The following is a 23,888-nucleotide window of genomic DNA, read 5'->3' on the forward strand; positions in this document are numbered from 1 at the left end:
CTTTATCAGAACTTGAATTATCCGATTGGTCTTCATCACAATTCGTAGTTGTCGTTGAAGTACTTGCAGCTATTGGGGCTTCTACAGATGAGGTGTTTTCAACACTTTCAATAACAGGATCTTGTTCTGTAGGATTTTCTGTTTTACACACGAGATTTGAATAATTAAAATCGACGTGTTCTTCTTCTTCAGAATTAACTTCCGTTGCTAATCTACCCTAATAAAAATTTAAACGAATAAATTTAATAAAAAATTTAAAAAAATCTTACATCTCCAGGTATAATAACTAATTTTCTTCGTTTTCTCAAAGCTTGTTTTCCCATTAAAGTTAATAATCTTTTTTCAGTTCTAGTTAAGGCTATTTCATGATAAGGTTTTGATAACTTCGCTTTAGTTTTCGCTTTCCAATCGGTGACTGCTTTTCGCCATTGAGCGACCGTTTTCTGACCATGACCTAACGAATTTAAAGCATTCGCAGCTTTGGTCCAAAGCAGATTTCTTTGTATGTTTCCGTGTATTCCGTGATATCGATTTGTTATTAATTCGGAATTTTGTTCGGCAAAATCGAGAAAGGTGTTCCAATGATCAGGTGTCACCCTCATAATATTAACTAAAAAATCATAAGAAAAAAGAAATGTTAATTAAAATTGATACGGGTTAAAAACGAAAAGAAGTGATAAATAAAAAATGATTGTAATGAAGTTGCAACGTCAATGTTTAAAGGTCAAAAATTAATTTAAAAAATTGTAGTGGTACTTTAATAGTGTTAAAATGTGTATGTAACATTTAATGTTATAAAGGAGATAGCTGTGTTTATACATCTATGTTAAATCGTCCTTGATTTTGTTATATTTTATAGATGAGTAAATCGTGAATTTTACAAAGTCATTCTTATTAATTGTGTAATCAGCTTGATAATCCTTGAGTTTTAAGTTTCTTTATAATGTTGTATTAAACATCACCTTAAATTTGAAATAAATCAAATAAAATCAATATAGCTACAAAAAATGTGATAGTTAAACTTTGTTCAGGTGATTAACCAACAAATTAATGACTTCGACATTATAAAAGAATTAATGAATAAATAATTGATTATATTAAACTTATATAAAATCGCTGATAGAAAAAATCTGTTAATTTTTACTTACCTTATCAGAAAAGATATAGTTGATAAAGTAATTAATTTTTAGAAAAATTTCACAATAAAACTAGGAAATATTCAGTGATAAACTTTAAAACTATTTAACCTAAACAAACTTGTTTGTTTCGTTTTGACGTCTCGTTATAAACTGATGTTACGAAGCGGTCTTCAATTCGTATAAATGTGAGGAGATAAGATAGATACTTTGACGTCATTGCGTAATGTTGTTTCATTATCATCGAATGTACGTCCTTGTGGTTAACGTAAAAAGTATTGACAATCAGAATAATATAAGATATGAACTAGTTATTAACACAAAATGCATAACTTAAGAGAATAGAAAATAAATTGGATAAAATCTATTCCTGATAAACAATAATCAGCAATCAAAAATTTCAGAAATGACAGAGATATAAAAAAATTGTAGATGACTTGTATTTTTTTTTCATTCAATGGCAATGGATTGTGTAAGACTAGGCTAAATATCCATATGATATGTGTGCATTTTTCAAAAAACCGTAATTATCTCCCAAACTATTAATGTTAGATATGGGACATATGGGATATAAAAGATGTAGAATGAGACACCGAAGACAACTAAGCAATAAAATGTGGGAGATGCCATTTAAAAAAATTAAGTTATGGTACTTCCAAATTTCTAAATAAAGTGACCAAACGTTCTAGACGGCTGTTCTCGGCACCAAAACATACTCCATCATGTTGCTTAATCATGTTCTGAATCCTAAATTGATATCCCAAAAATCGAGTGTTTTCTGATTTTTTGAACAAATGTCTGCTGGAGCAGATTTTTCTAGAAAAATTCGAATAACTCGAGAACGTCCGAATCAAATTAACAAAAAGTAAAGTTATTTAAAAACCTTGAGAACAGACAAATCCAAATATGTAAAAATATACAGGGTGTTGCGTTTAAAAAAATAAAGTAGATGGCGACTTCCGGTATAACCGGAAGTGCTAGAAATCTGAAAATATTTTAGTCGAAGAGAACGCAATTGATAATACTTATGTCTGAATTCTCAAATTTTTATTTTGGCCAGAAACGTTTAATTCGCTGGGACACCTGTATAATATAGTAGAGAAGAAAGTGGAGATCCTTAATTTTTTCACCTGGAAGTACTTAGTCTTTAGAAAAGAATTCGGCACTGACTAAATTCCCTTGCAGGTTAACCTCGATCATTTCACCATCATTTCAGACAAAGTCGTTAACCTTTTTGACACCTAATAGCATTGCAATCTTCTGATATATTTTCCTCTGGACAAGTTGCAACGTGCTAAAAAGATTTGCTATCTGCTCCACAGCTCCTTTATGTTCGCTGAATCCAAATTGATTTTTCAGGAGTAATTCTTTCCTTGCGACCTCTTCTTGCAATCGCAAAAGCTATTATACAGAATTCTTTAAGTAATCTTCCACAATTAAAGATAGTTACAAAGAATCTGAGTACTCTCTTTAAATGAAAGTAAAGAAAGAATACACCTAAAGTTGTTTTCAGTGTTTTTATTATGGAGCCAAGGTGAAGTAATATAGGTAAATTATAAGCTAAGTGAACACCATAACAGTTCACTTTTCCTTTATTTGTTGATGCTATCAGATCTTCTAATATTCGAAAACCCGCCAAAAAAACTTACCTAAATTTAAAAAATTATAGATATAAACTACCATGTCATTATTTATGAGGTTATTAAAGATGAATTGACAATTAAGCTTAAGGTGTTGTATAAAAGGCCATTCAAGGTAATTAAAGACCATCTAAATGTGATATTACAAATAAATAGTTAAGTTGCTGATAATGCTCAAAATTTTGATGATGTAATCTTTCTATTATTTAACCTAAATATTACTTAGGATTTAATTATGTTTACAAGGTACATATAATCAACAAAAATTTTTAAATAAAAATATTTATTATTTAACTACTCATATTTTCCATTTCATCATCTTCATCATCATCATTTGATAACTTTTTGAATCCCTCTGTTTTATCCCAAACAGCCTCTAATTTTAATTGAAATTTTGCAAGTTTATGCTCTAACAATTCCAATATTTTAGCTTGTTCTGGTGTAATTACATTGCCTTTTTTACAAACAATATGATCTTTAGTTAATGTAACAATTCCTCTTTCTAATTTTGTAGGCATTCCTAATTGCCGTAAATATGGTTCAATTGCATGTGAAAATTGATTCAATGGTCCTTCATTTAATTCTATTGTTTGGTCAACTTTAAATCCAGATCTAGCATAATCCTCGTATGTAAAACTTTCAAACCATTCAACAACTTCTTTTCTTGTACAATTTGTAAATAATAAACCACATTGTCCTTTTAAAGTTTTTGTTAACTAAAAAAATAAAAAGAATCAATGAGATGTCTTATAAATGTTAAAAAATTTAATTTACTTTATGCAAATCTTCAGCTACTTCCTCCTCTTGTGTTCTTCCTAATCCTATACCAATAACTTTATTCTTACCGAAGAAAAATCTACTCGGTTTCCATTCTTGTCGAATATCTTGCATTTTTTCATTTCGCATATTTTTAAAAGTAAACACATAAATGCTATTGAATTTTTCAACGCATGATTTTATATCATCGACTATTTTTTGCTTTAATGCTAATCCTTTCTTATCGGTTTTTGTTAAAGAAACTAAAAAAATAATAATGAATAAGTAAGAATTATATAAATTATTAAAAACAATTATTCACTTTTCTTATCCCGTTTAGATTTAGGCATTTTTTTGATGTTTTAATAACTTCTTCTAGAAATTAAGGAGTCTCTTTTCACCACGTGTTTCAAATAAACAATAACTTAACCTCACTTTTAACACATTTATACTTTGACGTGTGATTTTGACAGTATCTTTTTCTTTAATTTTAGGTTGGCAACGTTATTTATTATTAATTTTAAAAAATATAATTTTTCTTATAATTTAAAAGTATTTATTAGATATTTAATATATTATAATATAATATTGGATAAATTATCTCTTAACTTGATTTAATTCTTAGTGTCTTTTTTTATTTTTAGGTTGGTGACATTTAATTTTCTTGCTTGAATCGTTCAAATAAAACAATAATTTCTTAGAAAATAGAAATAAACCGTTTAATATCATTGTAACAAATATTTTAACTAAAATAGTAAAGATCAAAAATCATCACTAGAAAATGAATCAATAAGAATCGATTTTTCTGGACTATTTTCCTTTCCTATCTTTACACATTCATCTAAATGACCGGTCATATCTAATTCTGAGTACAAATCCAAGCAAAAAGGGCAACTATACATAAAATCGTCATCTTTACTAGAAGATGGATTAAAATTTTCTTTTTCCACTTCTTTCGGTGTTCCATCCGGGAATTTTTCGTCAAACACACCACTCATACATTCGTCTAAATGCGCGTTTAAATCGCTTTTAAAAATTTCTTTTCTACAAACGAGACAATTCACTTTCGTATTTGTCGTAGGAATATCATATTCATCTTCAATATCATCCAACATTTTATGCAAACATTTTTCTACATGCAAATTATACTTTAATGATTCAACCAATTCCAAACAGACGTTACATTTCATTAAATCATTATTTTTATCAACTTTATTATTCTTATTGGTATGTTGGATATCTACTTTAGAATTCTTTTCAATACAGTCAATTGTATGCGTTTCAATCATGGTTTTATCAAAAAATGATTCGCAAATTACGCATTCAATTAGTTCGTCTAAACCGTTGTCGTAGCTTGTATTAAAGCAATCAACAATGTGTTCTTTATAGATAGATTTAGGCACTTTTTTGTTACATACACAACAAGTTTCTTGCTTTTCTACCGGCTCATCGTCTTTAAATTGTTTTATTAGGCACTCATCAACGTGTTTTTCGATTATTGATGATGATATTTTTTTATTACAAATTGGACAAGTTACTAAATTTGATGGTATATCATCGTTAATTAATACAATTTGAGTTTTTTGATGTCTTTTATTTTGAATTGAAGTTATTTCATCTTCTGAAGCCGGTCTTTTATTACTTAATAAATTATTGTTATCATATTTTTTTGCCCAAGTATCTCGAACTTTGTTATAACAATCTTGTGAAGTTTTTGTAGGAGTTGATGAAAGAGTTTTTGACGTTCCAGAGAATACTTGAACATTATTTTTTAGAATATTTTCCTTTGATTTTGATAAATTTGAGGGTTGTTTACCAGTGACAACAACTGTATTAGAATTATTTGATTTTACAGCAACAATTCCTTTAAAACTGGTATCATTTAAATTTTTTGAAACTTTTGATGAATTATTTGTTCCCAAATTTTTAAAACCATGTATATTTCCTTTATTAAATACAGCTCCAGTTTCAACATTAAATCCATTTTTATTTTTAATTGTATTGATTGGTTTACTTATTTCCTTAGATTTTGTTGGTATAAAAAAGCTTCTAATATCACGATTTGGACTAACTATTGGTTTATTTGGTTTTATTGATTTTTTTGGCGATTTCATTGGACTATTTATACTAGTAGTTGTTATATATTTTGTTATATCATAATTAGGAATAGATGAAGTTTTATTAATTGATTTTTGTTGTTGTGGTTTCTTTTTTTCAGGTTCATGAATCTAAAAAACATAAATTAATGTTACAAAAATATACAATATTACACATTTACTTTAGTAAAAATTCCACCACATCTACTTTGATGTTCACTCCACCAAAAATCATTCGGTCCTGGCGCTCTATTAATAGCTCTCTTAACAACTCCAAAATAAGGTTTTTGTTGTTGACATGGTCCATTACACTTCCACCAATGTTGTTTATACAATTCTACTTCATCATGGAAATCATGATAAACAGTAATATTTGTACCAGCTTCACCATTAATCCGATGCATATGTTTATGAAATTCAGGACCATGTCCATCTCTATCTCTATTATTATTAGTAACAAATAAATAAGCGTGAATCATCTCATGTAATAAAGTTTCAACTAAATCTTTTCGTGGTCTTAATTTCAGTAGGGGTTCACTTAAAGTGATGTGACATAGCCCTCTCCGGCCTTGGTATGAACAAACTCCAGCACACAAAGTCATTCTTTTGCTCCATGAAACACAAACCATTTGAAGGGAGTTCCAAAAGAAACGCTCATTAAATACAACAAATAGATTGTGTATGTTTGGAGTAGGATCAACTAATTCCCATGATGGATCAACCAGCGATTTCCCACCATGTTTTATAGCTCCTTTATTAGTTTTATACGCTAAACCCATTCCTGTTTCTGATTTATATTCGTGATTAAATTCTTCTTGTAAATGAGTCGCTAAGAGTGTATCATCATGATTATCTACGTGAGATTCGTCATCAAATTGTTTTTGTAGTAAAATAGCAAGTTTTAAATCAGGATCTGCCATAACCTAAAAAATCTTTAAAAATTTTTATTCTAAATATTGAGTACAAAAAGGATTTTAAACTAAAACAAGCACCTATTTAGGATTATTTTAACACAGTATAACTAAAAATTAATATAAACTGATTAAAATATTTAACATAACCTCTAGCAACTTCTCTTAAAGTTAAAAACTGTCATAAAATCATGTCTACCAATCAATCTTTTTAGAGTGCTATTTTTTCATAGAAAATAATGTAATTAAAATTTATTATTAAATCTTCGTTTTATGTCATTTTTCCCAAATTTATTCTAATTTTTTTAATATATATCATCAAATAAATTTAGAAAAAAGCAAAAAAATTTAATAGATTTCTATTTTAACGACTATCTTAAAATCCTCTCATTTTGACAGATGATAACTGTCAAAAAAGCATTAAGTTACGTTACTAAAATATTCGCTATGTAAGTCAAGTTAATCCTTAATAAAACTTTTTATCGTAATGAATCACTATTGGAACATTCTACAAAAGTAAATAATTCAAAAATCGCCTAAATAATAAACGTATACAGAATGGCAAACACCGGGGTGTTGCCCTTCGTTCGAGGGGTGGACTTTACAAAAAATGATTTCAGTGTAAGTACTCGTACTTTGCTTGAATCTTTTTGTTTTAATTCAATTTAATTAAAGGAGGAAAAGTTTCCTGAAGCAGTAAGTTTGATGACGGGTGTACAATGGTTGAAGTTGGATCGAACAAATTTAAGTGAGATTCCGAAAGAAATGGGAAATCTGCTTAAATTGGAACACTTGTCATTAATGCGTAATAATTTGGAGAAATTGTATGGGGAGTTGACTGAATTGAATTGTTTGCGTACTTTGAATTTGAGGCATAATAAAGTTAAAAGTTCTGGTATTCCTTCCGAATTGTTTCATTTGGAGGAATTGAGCACATTAGATTTGAGCCATAATAATTTAAAAGAGGTGCCTGAAGGTTTAGAAAGAGCCAAGTCTTTAATCGTATTAAATTTAAGTTATAATCAGTAAGAGAAACATTTAAATAAGCATCATATAATCTTAATTTTATTATTTTTAGTATTGACTCTATTCCAAATGCATTATTTATAAATTTAATAGACTTATTATTTCTTGACTTGAGCAATAATACATTAGAAACATTACCACCACAAACAAGGAGGCTTGTAAATTTACAGACCTTAATTTTAAATAATAACCCATTGGGTCATTGCCAATTAAGACAATTACCATCTTTAACAAACCTAAATGTTTTACAATTAAGAAACACACAAAGATGTCTAAATAATTTTCCAGCAAACTTGGAAAACTTAGTTAATCTAACTGAAATTGACCTTGCTGAAAATGATTTACCTAAATTACCAGAAGCTCTTTATTCATTACCGAATTTGAAAAGACTTAATGCAAGTGAAAATAAAATCACTGAAATATCTTCGAGTAAGTAACAAAAATAGATATGAAAATGATGAGGAAATAAGTTTTTTTATATTATTTTAGTGATGGATTGCTGGCAAAAATTAGAAACTTTAAATTTGTCTCATAATAATCTAACCAGCTTGCCTGCATCTTTATGCAAAATATCGACACTAAGAAGATTGTATGTTAATGATAATAAAATGGATTTTGAAGGTATTCCATCTGGAATTGGTAAATTGGGTCGTTTGGAAATTTTTTCAGCTGCTAATAATCAATTAGAGATGATTCCAGAAGGTTTATGTCGGTAAGTACTGCAAAAAAGTTTCATGTGAAATTTTGATTAGCAACAATGTTGAAATAAGTATTAAAACAATAAAATTTTACAATAATGATGTCACAATCTATATTTATTTTTGAATATTTGTCATACAATTTATTTTTGTATTTATTATAATTACCTAAATATTGTAATAGACTTTTAATTGATTGTTTTTTTTTTCTTTTTAAGTTGTGGATCATTAAAAAAGTTAAACTTAAGCAGTAATAAACTGATAACTCTCCCAGATGCCATTCATTTACTAACTGATTTGGATTCATTGGATTTACGTGATAATCCTGAGTTAGTAATGCCCCCAAAACCGCACGAAATGAGCAAAGGTGCTGGTTTGGAATTTTATAATATCGATTTTTCGCTACAAAATCAACTTCGACAGGCCGGAGCTAACGTTCCAGCTCCACAACCATCTCAAAGTAAGCCAACAATTACTATAATTTTAAAACAAATTTTGTAATAAATTTATTTAGTATGAATCATGTTTTTAAAATTTTATTTTTAAATCACACTTAATGTTTTTAATATAATTGATTAGGTTATCATGGAAGGTTCATTTCAATTTATTATTTATATTTTTAGATACTAGTAAAGACCCTATTGCAAGAAAAATGAGGCTTAGGAGAGGTCGAAGAGATCATGAAGAGGCAGATCAAGATCAAGCAAAAATTTTAAAGGTATTTTTAAAATCAACTTTATTAAACTTAATTTTTATAAGAAATTGGTTTATATAGGGAATGAAAGACATTGCTAAAGAAAAAAATCGAACGAAAGCTGAAGAGGAACTAAAAGCAGAATCACTTAAGTAACAATTTCTTTTTAATAATATTGTTTGATTAATTTATATATTTATATAATTTTTTTGTAAATGTTTAGACCAAAAAGATGGGATGAAACATTGGAAAAACCGCCATTAGATTACTCGGAATTTTTTGATGAAGAAGCTGGTCAAACGGAAGGCTTAACCATTTGGGAAATTGAAAATTTCCTGCCAAATAGAATCGAAGAGGTAGCCCATGGTAAATTTTACGAGGGCGACTGTTATATTGTGCTAAAAACTTTTTGTGATGAAACTGGATCACATAATTGGGAAATTTATTTTTGGATTGGTGAAAAAGCATCTGTGAGTATAATTGTTTTAAGAAAATTCTAATATTTTTTTAATAAACGACAGAGTAACTGCAATTAAATATTTATATTGAAACTGTGAGAAACTAGTTTAGGTCAGCGATTAGTAGGCAGAAAATCAGTGACGAAATATTTATTTAAAAAAAAATTTATACTAAAATTCTAAATTTATACTAGAAAGAATACTAGAAGGTCGTCCAAGCACATAATTGCTGATGAGGATTAGTTGATGCTCAGTTGTACCTACATTATTTTTATTTTAATGCACTAAATTAGCTATTGTTGCATCCTGCTGAAAAGAAATTGTTTTTGTCACATGTATATGACTGACATGGTCATGCATAAAACGTTGGGTAGGTTGAATAAAACAGTAGTAAATGCTAATTCTACAATACTGAAGTAAATTCTATGATTGTGAAGCAGGTTCTACTAATTGCAGTAGATACTTCGATATTTCCCAGAAGTTACTTAATCGGTAGTTTGTTGCGTGGAAAGTCGAAGTTTTTACTACGAAGGGAAGTACATGCTACAAAGCAGCATGCTGCTTTGTACTCTTTAAAAGTATTTACTTCCTACTAGTAGTATTTATTTACTTTAAATCGCATAGTTCGTACTACATATGTGAGTAAATTCTACCGGAACTAAAAGCGTACTACATCCGAAAGTATTTGCTATGTAGTAAATTCTTTTTCCTCAAGCATTACCATGTACTACTTTTTATTCAACCCACCCGTTATTTTTGGCCATGACAGTTATTATACTCTGTTTTTAAACCAGGAGGAGTAAACGCGAAAGTCAGATTTACACTAGGAAAAATCACCAGAAAATATCACTAGATATTTTGGCGGTAAATTTAAATTAATAATTGTTATTATTTATTTACTTATTATTGTATTTATTTTCGTTTGTTATCGTCAACACTAAACATACAAATTAACATTGAAGTTATGAGTGTATTTATTTCAAAATATAATAAAGAAGGGTTTAAGAACACAAAATTTACAATAATGACACGAAACTGTCGAATTGTCAATAACCTAACCTTCAAATTCAAAATCAAAATTGCCTGTGTGTGAACCTTCCTCGCATTCAACCAATCACGTGCAAGGTCAATCTGGTGACCAATTTAAAATCTTCCTCCTGGTTCAAAAACAGAGTATAATTTCCAAAGAAAACTTCAAGGTATAATTAATGTTTGTAAACAAAACTAACCTTACCTCACATTCCTTCACGCTATAATTGACATTACAAAAGAAAACTTCACGCTATAATTGCCATTACAAATTGCCAAAGAATACTTCATGGTATAATTAATGTTTGTAAACAAAACTGACCTTACCTCACATTCCTTCACGCTATAATTGACATTACAAAAGAAAACTTCACGCTATAATTGCCATTACTAATTGCCAAAGAAAACTTCATGGTATAATTAATGTTTGTAAACAAAACTAACCTTACCTCACATTCCTTCACGCTATAATTGACATTACAAAAGAAAACTTCACGCTATAATTGCCATTACTAATTGCCAAAGAATACTTCATGGTATAATTAATATTTGTAAACAAAACTAACCTTGCCTAACATTCAGCGTCTGAAGACACCCAACCCAACCCAACCCGAAACTTAAAAATATACAACTTAGCGCTGAATAACAATTAAAACTAGAACTAACACTTGCACTAGAACTATACTCTGTTTTTAAACCAGGAGAAGTAAACGCGAAAGTCAGATTTACACTGGGAAAAATCACCAGAAAATATCACTAGATATTTTGGCGGTAAATTTAAATTAATAATTATTATTTATTTATTTACTTATTATTGTATTTATTTTCGTTTGTTATCGTCAACACTATACATACAAATTACCATTGAAGTTATAAGTGTATTTATTTCAAAATATAATAAAAAAGGGTTTAAGAACACAAAATATACAATAATGACACGAAACTGTCGAATTATTAATTACCTAACCTTCAAATTCAAAATCAAAATTCAAAATTGCCTGTGTGTGAACCTTCCTCGCATTCAACCAATCACGTGCAAGGTCAATCTGGTGACAAATTTAAAATACTCCTGGTTTAAAAACAGAGTATAGTGTGAAATACATCTAAACAGGTTTCGACGCGTGTTAACTAATACTGAGATTAAAAGTAAGAGATTACAATGACTATATCTTTTCTAAAGCAATAAAATAGAATGAAATAAAATAATATGAAAACAACATAGTATTATACCATTACAATTGCAACTACAATCACAGTCATGGTTCCAATTACAAACAGACATTAAGTTCAATTATGTAAGATATTGATTCTGGAGTCGCCAACAGGAAATCTTCATAGGTTTGATTTTCACAGCATTCGCAGATATCTTATCATACGCGTCAATATCTTGCTCAATTTATGGAGAAAGTAGACGCATCTACCATGCTAGGTTCCTGTTCTGTTTAGAGTTGACTACGTTTTGCGTGATAAATCAAAACCAGGAGGCTTTTGGGTTGGGTTGGGTTCAGTTTTCAAGTGTTAGTTAGGCTACTTCATCTGTGGCAGTGACTATTGTTTTGATAGGTGACATTCTGGATCAGAGGTATAGATAGCCCCCTCAATCTTTTTGTTAATTGGTGGACATAAGGACTGTGAAGAAATGGGAGTAGCATTTTCAAACTAGTAATATAGTTTCCGATATTTCTGGTGGTTTTTATGACTTAATTGCAGTGATATAACGAAATAATATTCATACATAATACATAATATTTAAAAAATTAAATACCATTACTTTGTGTGAAGATACAACAATTTATTTAAAATTGGTATTTTTCGAATGTAAACATTAATTAGTACTCTAAATACTATTTAAGTGTTTTTAATTTAAAATATAATAAAAAAAATGAGTCCCTGGACCTAGTTCATTAGGAGGGCCTATCATAAATCATGTTCAGGTACTTTTTCGGGGTGATAATTACTGCTACTACTCTTTCTGAGTGTCACAAAAACCACCAGAAATGTCGGAAGCTATACCCAACTCAACCCCATTAAAGAGTAGCAAAAATTAAACCGCCGGTAGATTTGGTTTCTGCATTTCTTTGCTAGAAGACATATGTTGTCGGTAACGTAAAATTGTAGACAGGAGAAATATTAGCGAATGAAGGCAAAAACAGTATTGTAGCGCTTAAAAGGTTGGACACTCAAAGTGTTGGAGGAAGTGGATAGAAACAATCTTTTGCCAGTACAAGTAGGCATAAAAATAATAAAATTTTGCTGATAATAAAATTAAAGCAAAGATTGATGTTTCAGATCATAAGGGTTCTCATGCAACAACTTATAAGAACAATAACTAACTAAAAAAATTTTTTTTTTGTTTTATTTACATTATTTTTTTTGTTATAGTTGGATAAACGTGCTTGTTCAGCAATACACGCAGTAAATTTGCGCAATTATCTTGGTGCTCAATGTAGAACAATACGAGAAGAACAACGTGACGAATCAGAAGAATTTTTAGCATTATTTGAAGGAAAAATAACTTACATTGAGGGTGGAAGAACAAGTAGTGGATTTTATACAGTTGAAGATATGGTTAATAAGCTTACATTTATTAAAATTTTCTTTGAATTCAATATAAATGTTTTTTTAGTTGTACGAAACCCGTTTTTATAGAGTCCACGCCGCCGGTGCATCAATTCATTTAGAGCCTGTTGCCATTGGTGTGGAATCGTTAGATCCACGATACGTTTTCGTTTTAGATACGGGTTTGAAAATTTTTATATGGAATGGGAAAAAATCGAAAAATACATTAAAATCGAAAGCGAGGTTGATGTCTGAAAAAATTAACAAAAATGAAAGGAAAAATAAAGCTGAGATTTTCACGGAACATATGGGCCAGGAAAGTGAAGATTTTTGGTATTGTTTGGGAGTGCCAAATGGGGAAAAACCAACTGAACCTTTAGAAGCAAGTTTTTTTTATTTATTTTTTTTTGGAAATAACTAAATCTTAATTTTTTAAGGAACACGTTGACTCTGAATTTATCCCAGTTCCACCAAGACTGTATCAAGTACAATTAGGAATGGGTTACTTAGAATTACCTCAAGTTGAAGTACCACATGGAAAATTACAACATACTTTACTGCACAGCAAAAACGTTTATATTTTAGATTGTTATTCTGATGTATTTGTGTGGTAAGTTTTTATATTTTTATTTTTTCTTATACTTATAAAAATTCTTTCCAGGATTGGTAAAAAATCAACCAGATTAGTTAATGCAGCAGCCATTAAATTATCAGAAGAATTATTTAACATGATTACCAGACCAGAATACGCAACAGTGTTAAGAGTAAGAGAAGGAAATGAAACACAAGTGAGTCAAAAAAAATTTCTTTCTCATTAATCTCATTAAAAAAATTATTTATAGATTTTTAAATCGAAATTTACTGGCTGGGATGAAGTAATAGCAGTAGATTTTACACGAACAGCCGAATCAGTACAAAAAACCGGAGCAGATTTAACAAAATGGGCTTCACAACAAGAAACAAAAGCCGATTTAACAGCGTTATTCATGCCAAGACAACCTCCGATGCCCCAAACTGAAGCACAGCAATTAATGGAAGATTGGAACGAAGATTTAGAAGCTATGGAAGTCTTCGTTTTGGAAGGAAAGAAATTTGGTCGATTGCCAGAAAAAGAAATTGGCCATTTTTATTCAATGGATTGTTATGTGTTTTTGTGTCGTTATTGGATTCCAGCGGAAGATAACGAAAACGAGGATGACAACGAGCCGCTAGATGAAGATTTTCAATGGGTGGTATATTTTTGGCAAGGAAGGGAAGCTTCGAATATGGGATGGTTAACGTTTACGTTTACTTTGCAAAAAAAATTTAAAGCATTGTTTCAAGATAAATTAGAAGTCGTTAGGACGCATCAACAACAAGAAAATATGAAATTTATGGCACATTTTAAACGAAAATTTATTATTCATCAAGGAAAACGGAAGCAAACGCAACAAGATGCCGTTGAATTTTATCACTTACGATCGAACGGAAGCGCTCTCTACACTAGATTAGTACAAATCAAGCCAGACGCTTCCGCTTTAAATTCGGCGTTCTGTTATATTTTGAGTGTTCCCTTCGAACAAGATGAATCAGGAATTGTTTATGTTTGGATTGGATCCAAAGCCGATCCAGACGAAGCGAGATTAATTCAAGAAATTGCTGATCAAATGTTTAATAATCCATGGGTTAGCTTACAAGTTTTAAACGAAGGAGAAGAACCCGAAAATTTCTTTTGGTTGGGATTAAGTGGAAAGAAACCATACGAAAATAACGCAGATTTTATGGAATACACTAGATTATTTAGATGTTCAAATGAAAAAGGGTATTTCGTTGTATCTGAAAAATGTTCAGATTTTTGTCAAGATGATTTAGCTGATGACGATATTATGATATTGGATAATGGTGAACAAGTCTTCCTTTGGTTAGGTGCTAAATGTAGTGAAGTTGAAATTAAATTAGCTTATAAATCAGCTCAGGTAAATAATTAAATAAACCTAATTAGTTTTCAAAGGGATTATTATTTGTTTTTTTTTTTTTTAGGTTTACATTCAACATATGAGAGTTAAACAACCAAATAAATCAAGGAAATTGTTCTTAACCTTAAAGAACAAAGAGTCTAAAAGATTTACAAAGTGCTTCCATGGATGGGGTGCTCATAAAAAACCTCCAGAATAAAATTTTCAATCTTTATATATTTTGATATATTACTTCATATTATTCATTAATTTGTGATTTTTTTTTGCTTTATCACATTGTATTGTTTTAGTACTTATTGAAATATTTATTAAAATAACTACATAATTAAAAACAATCTTTTATTTTTATAATTAAAATTACATCTCAAGGTGAAGTTTAAATTGACATTTTAAATGTCATTTTGATATTTGAAACTAACCTCAAAATTTTTTTATTAAATCAAATATTTATAAAATAATAATGTAGAGTCAATTTAAGTGATGTTTTATTATTTATTGATTTTATTTTAATCTTAAAGCGATAAATATGACATTAAAATATTTATAAGAAATTAAGGTTTTACAAGAACCAACAATCATTTATTTACTACTTATGTTTTATTTAACTTTCAGGAACAATAATTTAGATGAACATATTAATCACTTATAATTTAATACCTTTTATGTTACAACTTTGCATTTAATCATCATCATCGTCATCATCAGAAGGTACAAATAGATCATTTTCCTCCAGAAAACTAGCCATATTCTTACTGATAGTGGCTCCGATTAGTAATCCAGGTATAACCGTACAAATCACTCCTAATAATCCAAATTTAGTGATTGGAGGTTCTGGCAATATACCTCCACTTCGTGTGTACGTTTTATGACGAACCGTTTCGAAGTTTTTTAATAAGTTCTGACTTAAAATTGGTCGTAATCTTGAAAATAACATTTTTTACTCGTTTTTACGTTTGCTAACACTTTAACAATTTGAGAGTTCCAGTTGTATTAATGCCGAAAATCTATTTTTTAATTTTCCTGGTAATCTCCTGTCACTGTCTAAACTGGTGGGGAATTATTTATTTCTAGAACGAAGTAAATCGTGATATTAGTAGATTAATTTTGAGATAAAGATATATTTTTGTGTAAACTCAATAATAAACTAGAATTTTAATTTGTTTAATAAAAAAATTAATTTTTTAAATTGTATAAAAAATCTTTATTGATATTGGTTCATTTGTACATTAAACCATATTTTTAAACATCAAAGTTAAAACTCAAAAATTGAACTGATTTATTTTAACAAATATTATTTAATGTTGTAATATAATTTATGAATATAAATTAATTAGAAATAGTGGATATTTATTTTATTAGCACATTTGATTTGCCAATAAAGTAGGACATAAAAGATTTTACCTGACAGCTGACAGTTGTCTTGACAGCCGCATAAACAACATCTCGAATCGAATATGAAAGTTTAACTACATTTAAATATGGAAATAGTAAAAACTAGCCTAGATGCCCTATTACGTAAGTTAATCGTACAATTTATTTCCACTCAAAAATATAATATTAATACTTCAAGAACGTGCTACAAACCCGTTAAATCAAAACGTAGATGAAGCCGCAGTAGAGGCTTTTTGCGTTCTAGTAAATAAAGAAAAGGACGGTTACCACATCGGTGTTAAACTTTTAGCGGCTAGATTACACTCAAAAGAAGAACGCGAAGTTTTACAAACGTTAAGCGTTTTAGATACTTGCATGCAAAGATGTGGTAATACATTTCGATCTGAAGTGGGAAAGTTTCGGTTTCTAAATGAAATGATTAAATTGGTCTCGCCGAAATATTTGGGGCTACAAACGCCTATGACTGTAAGACACAAGGTTGTGAGGATGATTTTTTGGTGGACACACGATTATCCAAAAGAAACTAAAATTATGGAAGCTTACGAGATGTTAAGAAAACAAGGTTTGATTAAAGAAGTTACTGTTAGTTTAGGAACCGAGGAACAAGCTAACAATAAACCAAAGAATTCTATTTTTTGTGATGAGGAAAAATCGAAACTGTTACAGAAGTTATTGCAAAGTAAAAATCCTGAGGATTTACAAGCTGCTAATAGATTAATTAAATGCATGGTTAAAGAGGTAAATTTAAGTCATGAAATTGTTTAATATAAGTGTATATAACTTTTTTTTGTGTTCATAGGATGATAAACGAGCGGAATTAAAAAGTAGGAAAATTTTAGAGGTTGAGTCTGTTTACAGCAATGTAAGGTTGTTAAAAGAAATGTTGGAGAGTTATAATAAAAATGGTGGTACACCGGATGATTTAGCCTTAATTCGTGAAATACATCAAAATTGTGAACGACTACAACCAAAAATTCATAGTTTGGCTACAGAATGTCAACAAAATGATGATATGATTGGTAAGAAATATAAATTTAATAGTAATAAAGATTACACATGTGTCTAAAGTGCATATAAATCAGAACATATCTAAATTTGAATTTAATTACAAAAATAATAACATAAAAAACCATACAATAAAATGTTATGGCTGTAAAGTAACTGATTCATTGTAAACAATGATATCATAACCAAGTGTTTAGAAAAAAACTAATTGAATTTAACAATTACATTTTTTGGATAATTATGAAGTAAAATTTTTACAAATAATGTAGATAAGAGCATGTTGTGATTGTTAAAAAATGTTTCAATTCCAGCTGGTGTTTTTTTTTGATTTTGAGTACCTAGACACAAAACATTTTAAATAAAAAAAAATCTAATTTCAAGTAAACTTAAATTTATTTTCTTTGTATTTATTTTAATGCTTCATTAATAATTAAGGTGACCCAGTAGGTAAGTTAAAAATTTTTAAACAAATTTAAATTATTTTCACCTAAACAATTTAAAAAGTGAACTAAGGTTAACTCTAAAAGTAGAACTAGAATTAGAAACTTTCAAGTTATGTGCTCCTTTTGAGAAAGTGTTTGACGTTTCGGATGCCATGTCTGTAAGAGTTTAACAAAAATAAATGACAAATAATTAGGGCGAATCAAACATTAACCAGACTTTTCTTTTTAATGTTCTCTAAGTGAAGTTAGTAACATAACGTCTTGATAAATGTTGAATGGGGATGTAAAATGGAGAAGAGTAAATCGGTTCAGCTCGCCAGAGCAGATTGGCTGTTGGTAGCGTCATGTTTATAGCGTCATCATTATTATTAAGCGTAAAACCTGTCAAAATTTTGCGTCGACTAACTGCATAGTTCGCTATAACAACATTTTCATGGATCCAAGTCAACAACTGGCAGAAAATTTTTCCAATGGCGAGAGTCAGTGCAAAATGAGTCCCATGCACGCCAACCGCGGAAAAGCACCAGTGAGGTGAATATTCGTGCGATTCGTGAGATGGGAATCATTGCATATAATTTAGATTACGGAAAAGTGTCGGCAAAGTAGGTTCCTCGCCTCTTGACCTCTTGAGGAGGAATGAAGGTGGCAGGAAATAGAGATAGAGCAAGTGAAAGAGTACACGTACCTGGAATATGGTTTCGCGGAAAGTAATAAGGTCGAGGCGCACGTGAGGGCGATAGCAAAAAGAGCGAACAGGGTGATGGGATAGGTTTGGGGATGGGGAGAAAGAACTTTTGGGAGGGTCGTGGGAAAAAGAAAGGTTATGTATGATGGCTTGGTAAGGAGCATGATGATGTACGGCGCAGAAGTATGGGGATGGAGAGAACAAGGTTTGCTGGAGGATATACAAACACGGTATTGGAGATGGGTACTAGGGTTGGCAAGGGAGACTACAGGGTATGTAATGAGGGAGGAGGTTAAGGTGGATGCAGTAAGGGTGGAGGCGGGGAGAAGAACAGTGAAGTATGAGGAAATGATAGTAGCAAGACCACATTGTAGGATCTTGGGAGAGTGCTGGAGGGAAATTAAGGAGAGGGGGCTGATCTATGGGCAAAGAGACGGGGAAGAATATTATAGAAGAGTGGGATATTCACTAACTGGTATCAAAAACAGAAGAGCGGAAAGAGGTGAAATGTGGAGAGAACTGAGAGTTAGGGACATGGATATACAGAGGCAGGAAAGAAGGTCACAGATACGAGAAGGGAGATACAATGAAAGGTATGGGGAGATAGTGACAGAGGAACTGCCAAAGTATTTGTTGATGGCGGGGGATGATGAAGGGAAGAGATTGGTGGCCAGATTCCTCTGTGCCAATGAGAAGAGGGGGAAAATTGTAAACATTAAAAAAACAAAACGCTTATTATTAGAATTTTAGGCCAATATCTATTTTGCCTATTTTTGGGAAAATCTTTGAAATTATCCTAAATAAGCAATTGCTCTCTCATATTGAATCAAACAATATGTTAAATTCGGCGCAGTTTGGCGTTCAAGCACTGTCTCAGATTGCTCAAGATTGTTTTGAAGCCAACAATTATTTACAAGCCGTATTTTACGATCTAACGAAGGCGTTTGACTGCGTGTCTCATCATTTACTTATTAATCCTTTCACTGTACCATGACTATAACATAATAAAAAACTGTGTCCCCCTCAAGGGACAATAACAGTGAAAGGGTTAACAAACTAAGTTAACTTAACTTATGGAGTTATTTTTGACTGATAGACTTCAATATGTCTCTTATTGTGGGCAAGATTCTGACCGTTACCAATTATACATGGTGGCCCCCAGGGCTCAGTGCTGGGTCTACTTCTATTTTTAATTTTCGTCAATGACTTGCCCAAAATCATGATACAGTAGCCATGGCTTGCGCGATTGATGTCTATACTAGACTCATCATGAACGAAGCCAAAACGCAAACCAAATTTTTCAATCAAATTTTTCCCTTAGCCATCTAGAGACTTGCACGGCGCCTGTTAAATATCTGGGAATCTACCTTGACTAGGGTGTTACATGGGAATCACATGTTTCACATTTAATAAAAAAACTTAATACCGCAATTTTTGCAATTCGCAGACACTGTGACTTGGTCCCTTTCGATGTAGTACTGATGGGCACATATTATGGTTATTTCTTTAGTCATGCCACCTACACCTTATTGGCTTGGGGTCATTCTGCCCATACTGATCGAGTTTTTAGAGTCCAGAGAAGATGCGTCAGAGTGAACGGCAAACTTGAGATTCCAGGATTGTTGTAGAGCTAAATTTATTAAATATTGAATGTTAACAATTCCTTGCCTTTACATCTTCCACTGTCTTCTTTACATTAAAAATAACATCACCCAATATAAAACGGTTAGTTTTGGTCATAATTCTAATACGAGGGCGGGCCCAAAATTACTTAACCTGAATGTTTCTAGTTAGCTCAAAGTGTACTATTAGTTTTAGTGAGAGTGCAAGTGTTAAACGCTCAACTGTTAATTCTAGTTCAATTATCATTTTTTTGTGAATTTGTTTTAGGTGATTTACTCAATGCAAGTGACGAACTCTGTCAAGTATTTGAAGATTACAAACGTGTAATCATCGATGGAAAAACTGAGTTTAAAACGAAAAATTTACTCTTAGAAAATGGACCGTCTTTGTTAGATTTGGGTGTTAATAAAACGGATGCGGAATTACTCTTAGAAACGAAACAAAATTTAACAGAAAAAATTGATTCTAAACCAGGTTATGATGTGTTATGTGATATATTTTCGAATGAAAGTTCTTCAGTGATGTTGGGAGTTGATGCTGATATTTTAAAACCAACATCTCTTGTAGGTCAAGGTAAAGAATTTTTTTTTAAATCGAAATTTGGTTTTGATTTTTATGATTTTTTTATTTTAGTTGGAAATGATTCTCCAAAATTAAATGGAAAATTAAAAGCTTTTGAAGAACTTGACGCTTTAGGTGAGAATTTATTGAAACAAAATTTGCAATTGTCAACAAGACAAGGACATCAATTTCAAAAGTATATAATAATTTGATTAAAAAATTGCAAAAATGACGATTACATTTTTTAGACTTCCAGAAAAAGTTCCAATGAATATGTTAAGTAAACAAAACTCAACAACAAAAATTAACACCGAAAATAACGAGAGAAAATCTTCATCAATCGATCCCTTGGATTTCGATTTAACCTATTTATTAGAAAAACAGTCGTTAAACTCAAATTTAAACCCTAGTAAAAATAACGATCAAAATGGTGATGATTTATTAGTTGATATTACCGAAGAAATTGAAAAGAAAGATGAAAAAGAAAAGAACAAATTGGAAGTATCTCAAAAAAATGACGAACCTAAAGAATCTCTTATTAATAATGAATCTAAAGTTAAAATGGAAGTGAAATTAACCGATATTTTTGTTGCTATTGAAAGTATAAAACCGTCTACTATTCCACCTCTCATAGCTCTTGAAGAAAAAAGTGGAATCTCAGTAACTTTACATTTTGCCAGAGATAAACCCAGAGAAGATGTCTCAGTTATTGTCGTAACTATTATTAGTAAAAATGAACTACCTCTCAAAAACATTTTATTTCGAGCCATTGTACCTAAGGTAATTAAAATAAATTCATTAAGGTTTTACTGTAATTATTATACACAATATATTATCATTTTTATTTTTGTTATTTTAGGTTTGTAAAGTGAAATTGCAACCTCCTTCAGCAACAGATTTACCACCGTTTAATCCATTTTTACCTCCATCTGCGATTACTCAAGTTATGTTAATTGCGAATCCTGAAAATGTGAATGTCTCCTTAAAATTTATCGTAAGTTATAATATCGATGAAGAAACGACGACGGAAATGGGAGAAATTGAAAGTTTACCTAATGTAGAAAAAAACAGTAACAACACACAATAAATGATTATTTTATTTACAGGGTGAATCTGCATAAATAATTTATTTATTTTTTTATAATTTTTAATTTGAATCAAGCAATCTTGTTCAAATTTTAACGAGATTTTAAACAGTTAATTGATAAAGATTGATAATTAATTAGTTAATTAATTATGATGTTAACAATAGTAATTTTGATTATAATTATTCAGATTCACCTTGTATAATTAATAAGTGATTGATGACAATTTTAGTCATTACATTTTATCTAAGCGAAAATCAGTTAGTTTATCTAGCCTCTACTTTTATCGTATCTTAATAAAACAAGCCCGTTTTTCCGTTTTTGCTTGTCTAATAAACGTTGCCTTGTCGATGGTTACTTAGTACCACAATTATTACTATACTTATAAAATCTAGATTTATGCGGAAATAATCTTATTATTTCTCTTTATTTTACACTTTTATTATTTGAATCTCTTTAACTCCAATTGATTTTACACATTATTATTCACTTAATTATTTTACGCGGTTAATTTTTGTTTTAGGTATCTTGTTGTAATGTTGGATAGTTTTATTTCTTCAAGTTGATTTTTATGCACCTTGTATTATTTTTATGTGATATATTTTCCATTAGTCCATAATGTTTTTAATAGTTAATATATGACTGATTTTGTTTGATTATTTTTTATTATACAAAATACATGATATTGTGTATTAATTAAAAATTGAAGTTTTATTTAAATGATTTGGAAAGTTTATAAGAAATATATTGGTTTACATTAAATTTGGATTTTCCCATGTTTATTGAATTTCAGATTTCATTACAATTCTTATCTTGCAAGTTACAAAAATATTATAACATGATAACATTTAACTTTAAATATGGCTGGAATTTAAATCAACAACAGTCTTCAACAAAAGCACATTAAGAGCATAACATGACAAATCGGGTTTCATTTAAATTTTTAATTTTAATTGTATTTATATGTGGAGCAAAATCTAATTCAGGTAAATTGTTTATTAATTTTATTTAGATTATTTCATTGCTTTTTAATTATTTAGATTATGATTATTATTGGAGAGATTATAATGGGGCAATTCCACCTGATGCAGTAACAGCTGCATATGGAGTCTATATAGGACAAGTATATCGTAATTGTACATTAATTCCTGGCGCTTTGTATTCTGAAAATCAAAATTTTGTGGGAGAATTTTATGGAAAATTTGAAACCAAAACGAATATTAAAGTAAAAAGAACTAAGAAATTTAGATTTTCCAGATACAATTGTAATCTTATTTGTAGATATTATGCTCACATGGACTTCTTAAATGGGTTATGGTTAATTTGGATGATGTTCCATTTGAAGATCCAGATTGCAAATTAGTTCGTGGTGGATTCGAAGGCGATACATTTAATTGGTACATTGGTAGATATTTCCATGAAAATATGTGGAAAGTGAGTAAAGTGGGTTACCAACATTTTAAAGCTTTGAGTTTATGGACTAATAGCGGTAGTTATGTACATATTAAAAAATTTGAAGTCTTAAAAGTATGTAGATAATTTATAGCCACTTCAATATAAAAATGTTATTAAATTTTACTATTGTACCATAAAAAAATTGATTTAATTTTGTTTTTATTAAGCTATAATTTATAGAAATTTTATTACTAATAAAACTCGTTCAGCCCAGTTTACATTTATATTTATTATTCTCTGAACAAACCTGATTAGATACCTAACTAAATTCTCAGTTAGTAAATATTAGGTCGCTTATTCTAAAATAGTACATAAACATAAATGGAATAAATTTTAAACAGTTTGTTAGTTCATGATGTTTATTTTTCTACGCTAGTAATCACATCCTGTACACGAATGAACTTAGATTTCTTTATTTCAGTTTCCAATTAGTAACGCTATTTAATCGGAAAATCTTTTACACCTAAATGTGAAGTTGATAACTTTTAAAAAATAATATTAGCTAAAAAACTCCTGTAACTTATTTCATATAATAATCTCCACATTCTACATCTTGCCTGTAAGTATATTCTTCCACTTCAAAGACTTGATTCACGCAGTCACACCAGTTATCGGTTTTTACCATTTTTCAAGCTTTTCGTTGCAAAATTTTTTAACATCTGCAAATTTAAATGATTTATT

The 23,888-nt window shown here is 29.8% G+C and overlaps 6 protein-coding genes across 8 annotated transcripts; 3 read left to right on the forward strand and 3 right to left on the reverse strand.

The window, feature by feature from the left end:
* Positions 1-3,042: 3,042 nt before the first annotated feature.
* LOC111425908 (ribosomal protein LP0-like) lies at positions 3,043-3,974 on the reverse strand. Its single transcript, XM_023060202.2, has 3 exons — positions 3,855-3,974; positions 3,551-3,795; positions 3,043-3,492 (listed from the first exon to the last, which is right to left on the reverse strand). Exons 1-3 carry the CDS (start codon positions 3,880-3,882, stop codon positions 3,067-3,069), a joined length of 699 nt encoding a protein of 232 aa, XP_022915970.2. The 5' UTR covers positions 3,883-3,974; the 3' UTR covers positions 3,043-3,066.
* Positions 3,975-4,225: 251 nt separating this feature from the next.
* Positions 4,226-6,724, reverse strand: LOC111425983 (maternal haploid). Of its 2 annotated transcripts, none has more exons than XM_023060306.2 (3): positions 6,621-6,724; positions 5,811-6,551; positions 4,226-5,760 (listed from the first exon to the last, which is right to left on the reverse strand). In XM_023060306.2, the coding sequence occupies exons 2-3, from the start codon at positions 6,546-6,548 to the stop codon at positions 4,294-4,296; spliced, it is 2,205 nt and encodes a 734-aa protein (XP_022916074.2). In that variant the 5' UTR covers positions 6,549-6,551; positions 6,621-6,724; the 3' UTR covers positions 4,226-4,293. The 2 variants fall into 2 exon arrangements, with proteins under 2 accessions (XP_022916074.2, XP_022916075.2); XM_023060307.2 differs by having other exon boundaries at positions 5,811-6,560; positions 6,621-6,709.
* Positions 6,725-6,935: 211 nt separating this feature from the next.
* LOC111425830 (FLII actin remodeling protein) lies at positions 6,936-15,287 on the forward strand. Its single transcript, XM_023060089.2, has 14 exons — positions 6,936-7,160; positions 7,215-7,564; positions 7,618-7,994; positions 8,055-8,277; positions 8,482-8,723; positions 8,887-8,981; positions 9,039-9,109; positions 9,181-9,427; positions 12,827-13,012; positions 13,071-13,385; positions 13,441-13,613; positions 13,665-13,791; positions 13,846-14,958; positions 15,023-15,287. The coding sequence occupies exons 1-14, from the start codon at positions 7,098-7,100 to the stop codon at positions 15,155-15,157; spliced, it is 3,717 nt and encodes a 1,238-aa protein (XP_022915857.1). The 5' UTR covers positions 6,936-7,097; the 3' UTR covers positions 15,158-15,287.
* A 249-nt stretch (positions 15,288-15,536) lies between these two features.
* Positions 15,537-16,033, reverse strand: LOC111425869 (essential MCU regulator, mitochondrial-like). The gene has a single exon (XM_071194321.1). The coding sequence runs from the start codon at positions 15,890-15,892 to the stop codon at positions 15,638-15,640; it is 255 nt and encodes an 84-aa protein (XP_071050422.1). The 5' UTR covers positions 15,893-16,033; the 3' UTR covers positions 15,537-15,637.
* Positions 16,034-16,361: 328 nt separating this feature from the next.
* LOC111425868 (ADP-ribosylation factor-binding protein Gga) lies at positions 16,362-22,455 on the forward strand. Of its 2 annotated transcripts, XM_023060156.2 has the most exons (8): positions 16,362-16,473; positions 16,529-17,088; positions 17,150-17,369; positions 17,791-17,802; positions 20,374-20,679; positions 20,740-20,863; positions 20,916-21,447; positions 21,527-22,455. In XM_023060156.2, the coding sequence occupies exons 1-8, from the start codon at positions 16,437-16,439 to the stop codon at positions 21,752-21,754; spliced, it is 2,019 nt and encodes a 672-aa protein (XP_022915924.1). In that variant the 5' UTR covers positions 16,362-16,436; the 3' UTR covers positions 21,755-22,455. The 2 variants fall into 2 exon arrangements, with proteins under 2 accessions (XP_022915924.1, XP_022915925.1); XM_023060157.2 differs by lacking the exon at positions 17,791-17,802.
* A 144-nt stretch (positions 22,456-22,599) lies between these two features.
* On the forward strand, positions 22,600-23,420 carry LOC111425975 (uncharacterized). Its single transcript, XM_023060293.2, has 3 exons — positions 22,600-22,738; positions 22,793-22,977; positions 23,034-23,420. The coding sequence occupies exons 1-3, from the start codon at positions 22,669-22,671 to the stop codon at positions 23,289-23,291; spliced, it is 513 nt and encodes a 170-aa protein (XP_022916061.2). The 5' UTR covers positions 22,600-22,668; the 3' UTR covers positions 23,292-23,420.
* Positions 23,421-23,888: the final 468 nt, after the last annotated feature.

Source organism: Onthophagus taurus, chromosome 2, assembly GCF_036711975.1.
Source record: "Onthophagus taurus isolate NC chromosome 2, IU_Otau_3.0, whole genome shotgun sequence".
Taxonomy (NCBI): Eukaryota; Metazoa; Arthropoda; class Insecta; order Coleoptera; family Scarabaeidae; genus Onthophagus; species Onthophagus taurus.

Excerpts from the sequence above, each read along its gene's own strand:
- LOC111425908 (XM_023060202.2), bottom strand. The coding sequence starts at position 3,882 with ATGCCTAAATCTAAACGGGATAAGAAAA. Across the intron at positions 3,796-3,854 it reads ATCTAAACGGGATAAGAAAA|TTTCTTTAACAAAAACCGAT; the intron begins GTGAATAATTGT and ends TTATTTTTTTAG. Across the intron at positions 3,493-3,550 it reads TAGCTGAAGATTTGCATAAA|TTAACAAAAACTTTAAAAGG; the intron begins GTAAATTAAATT and ends TTATTTTTTTAG.
- LOC111425983 (XM_023060306.2), bottom strand. The coding sequence starts at position 6,548 with ATGGCAGATCCTGATTTAAAACTTGCTATTTTACTACAAAAACAATTT. Across the intron at positions 5,761-5,810 it reads GTGGTGGAATTTTTACTAAA|ATTCATGAACCTGAAAAAAA; the intron begins GTAAATGTGTAA and ends TATGTTTTTTAG.
- LOC111425830 (XM_023060089.2), top strand. The coding sequence starts at position 7,098 with ATGGCAAACACCGGGGTGTTGCCCTTCGTTCGAGGGGTGGACTTTACA. Across the intron at positions 13,614-13,664 it reads TATTCTGATGTATTTGTGTG|GATTGGTAAAAAATCAACCA; the intron begins GTAAGTTTTTAT and ends AATTCTTTCCAG. Across the intron at positions 13,792-13,845 it reads GAGAAGGAAATGAAACACAA|ATTTTTAAATCGAAATTTAC; the intron begins GTGAGTCAAAAA and ends AATTATTTATAG.
- LOC111425869 (XM_071194321.1), bottom strand. The coding sequence starts at position 15,892 with ATGTTATTTTCAAGATTACGACCAATTTTAAGTCAGAACTTATTAAAA.
- LOC111425868 (XM_023060156.2), top strand. The coding sequence starts at position 16,437 with ATGGAAATAGTAAAAACTAGCCTAGATGCCCTATTAC. Across the intron at positions 16,474-16,528 it reads TAGCCTAGATGCCCTATTAC|AACGTGCTACAAACCCGTTA; the intron begins GTAAGTTAATCG and ends TAATACTTCAAG. Across the intron at positions 20,864-20,915 it reads CAAGGACATCAATTTCAAAA|ACTTCCAGAAAAAGTTCCAA; the intron begins GTATATAATAAT and ends TACATTTTTTAG.
- LOC111425975 (XM_023060293.2), top strand. The coding sequence starts at position 22,669 with ATGACAAATCGGGTTTCATTTAAATTTTTAATTTTAATTGTATTTATA. Across the intron at positions 22,739-22,792 it reads TGGAGCAAAATCTAATTCAG|ATTATGATTATTATTGGAGA; the intron begins GTAAATTGTTTA and ends TTAATTATTTAG. Across the intron at positions 22,978-23,033 it reads AAACCAAAACGAATATTAAA|ATATTATGCTCACATGGACT; the intron begins GTAAAAAGAACT and ends TCTTATTTGTAG.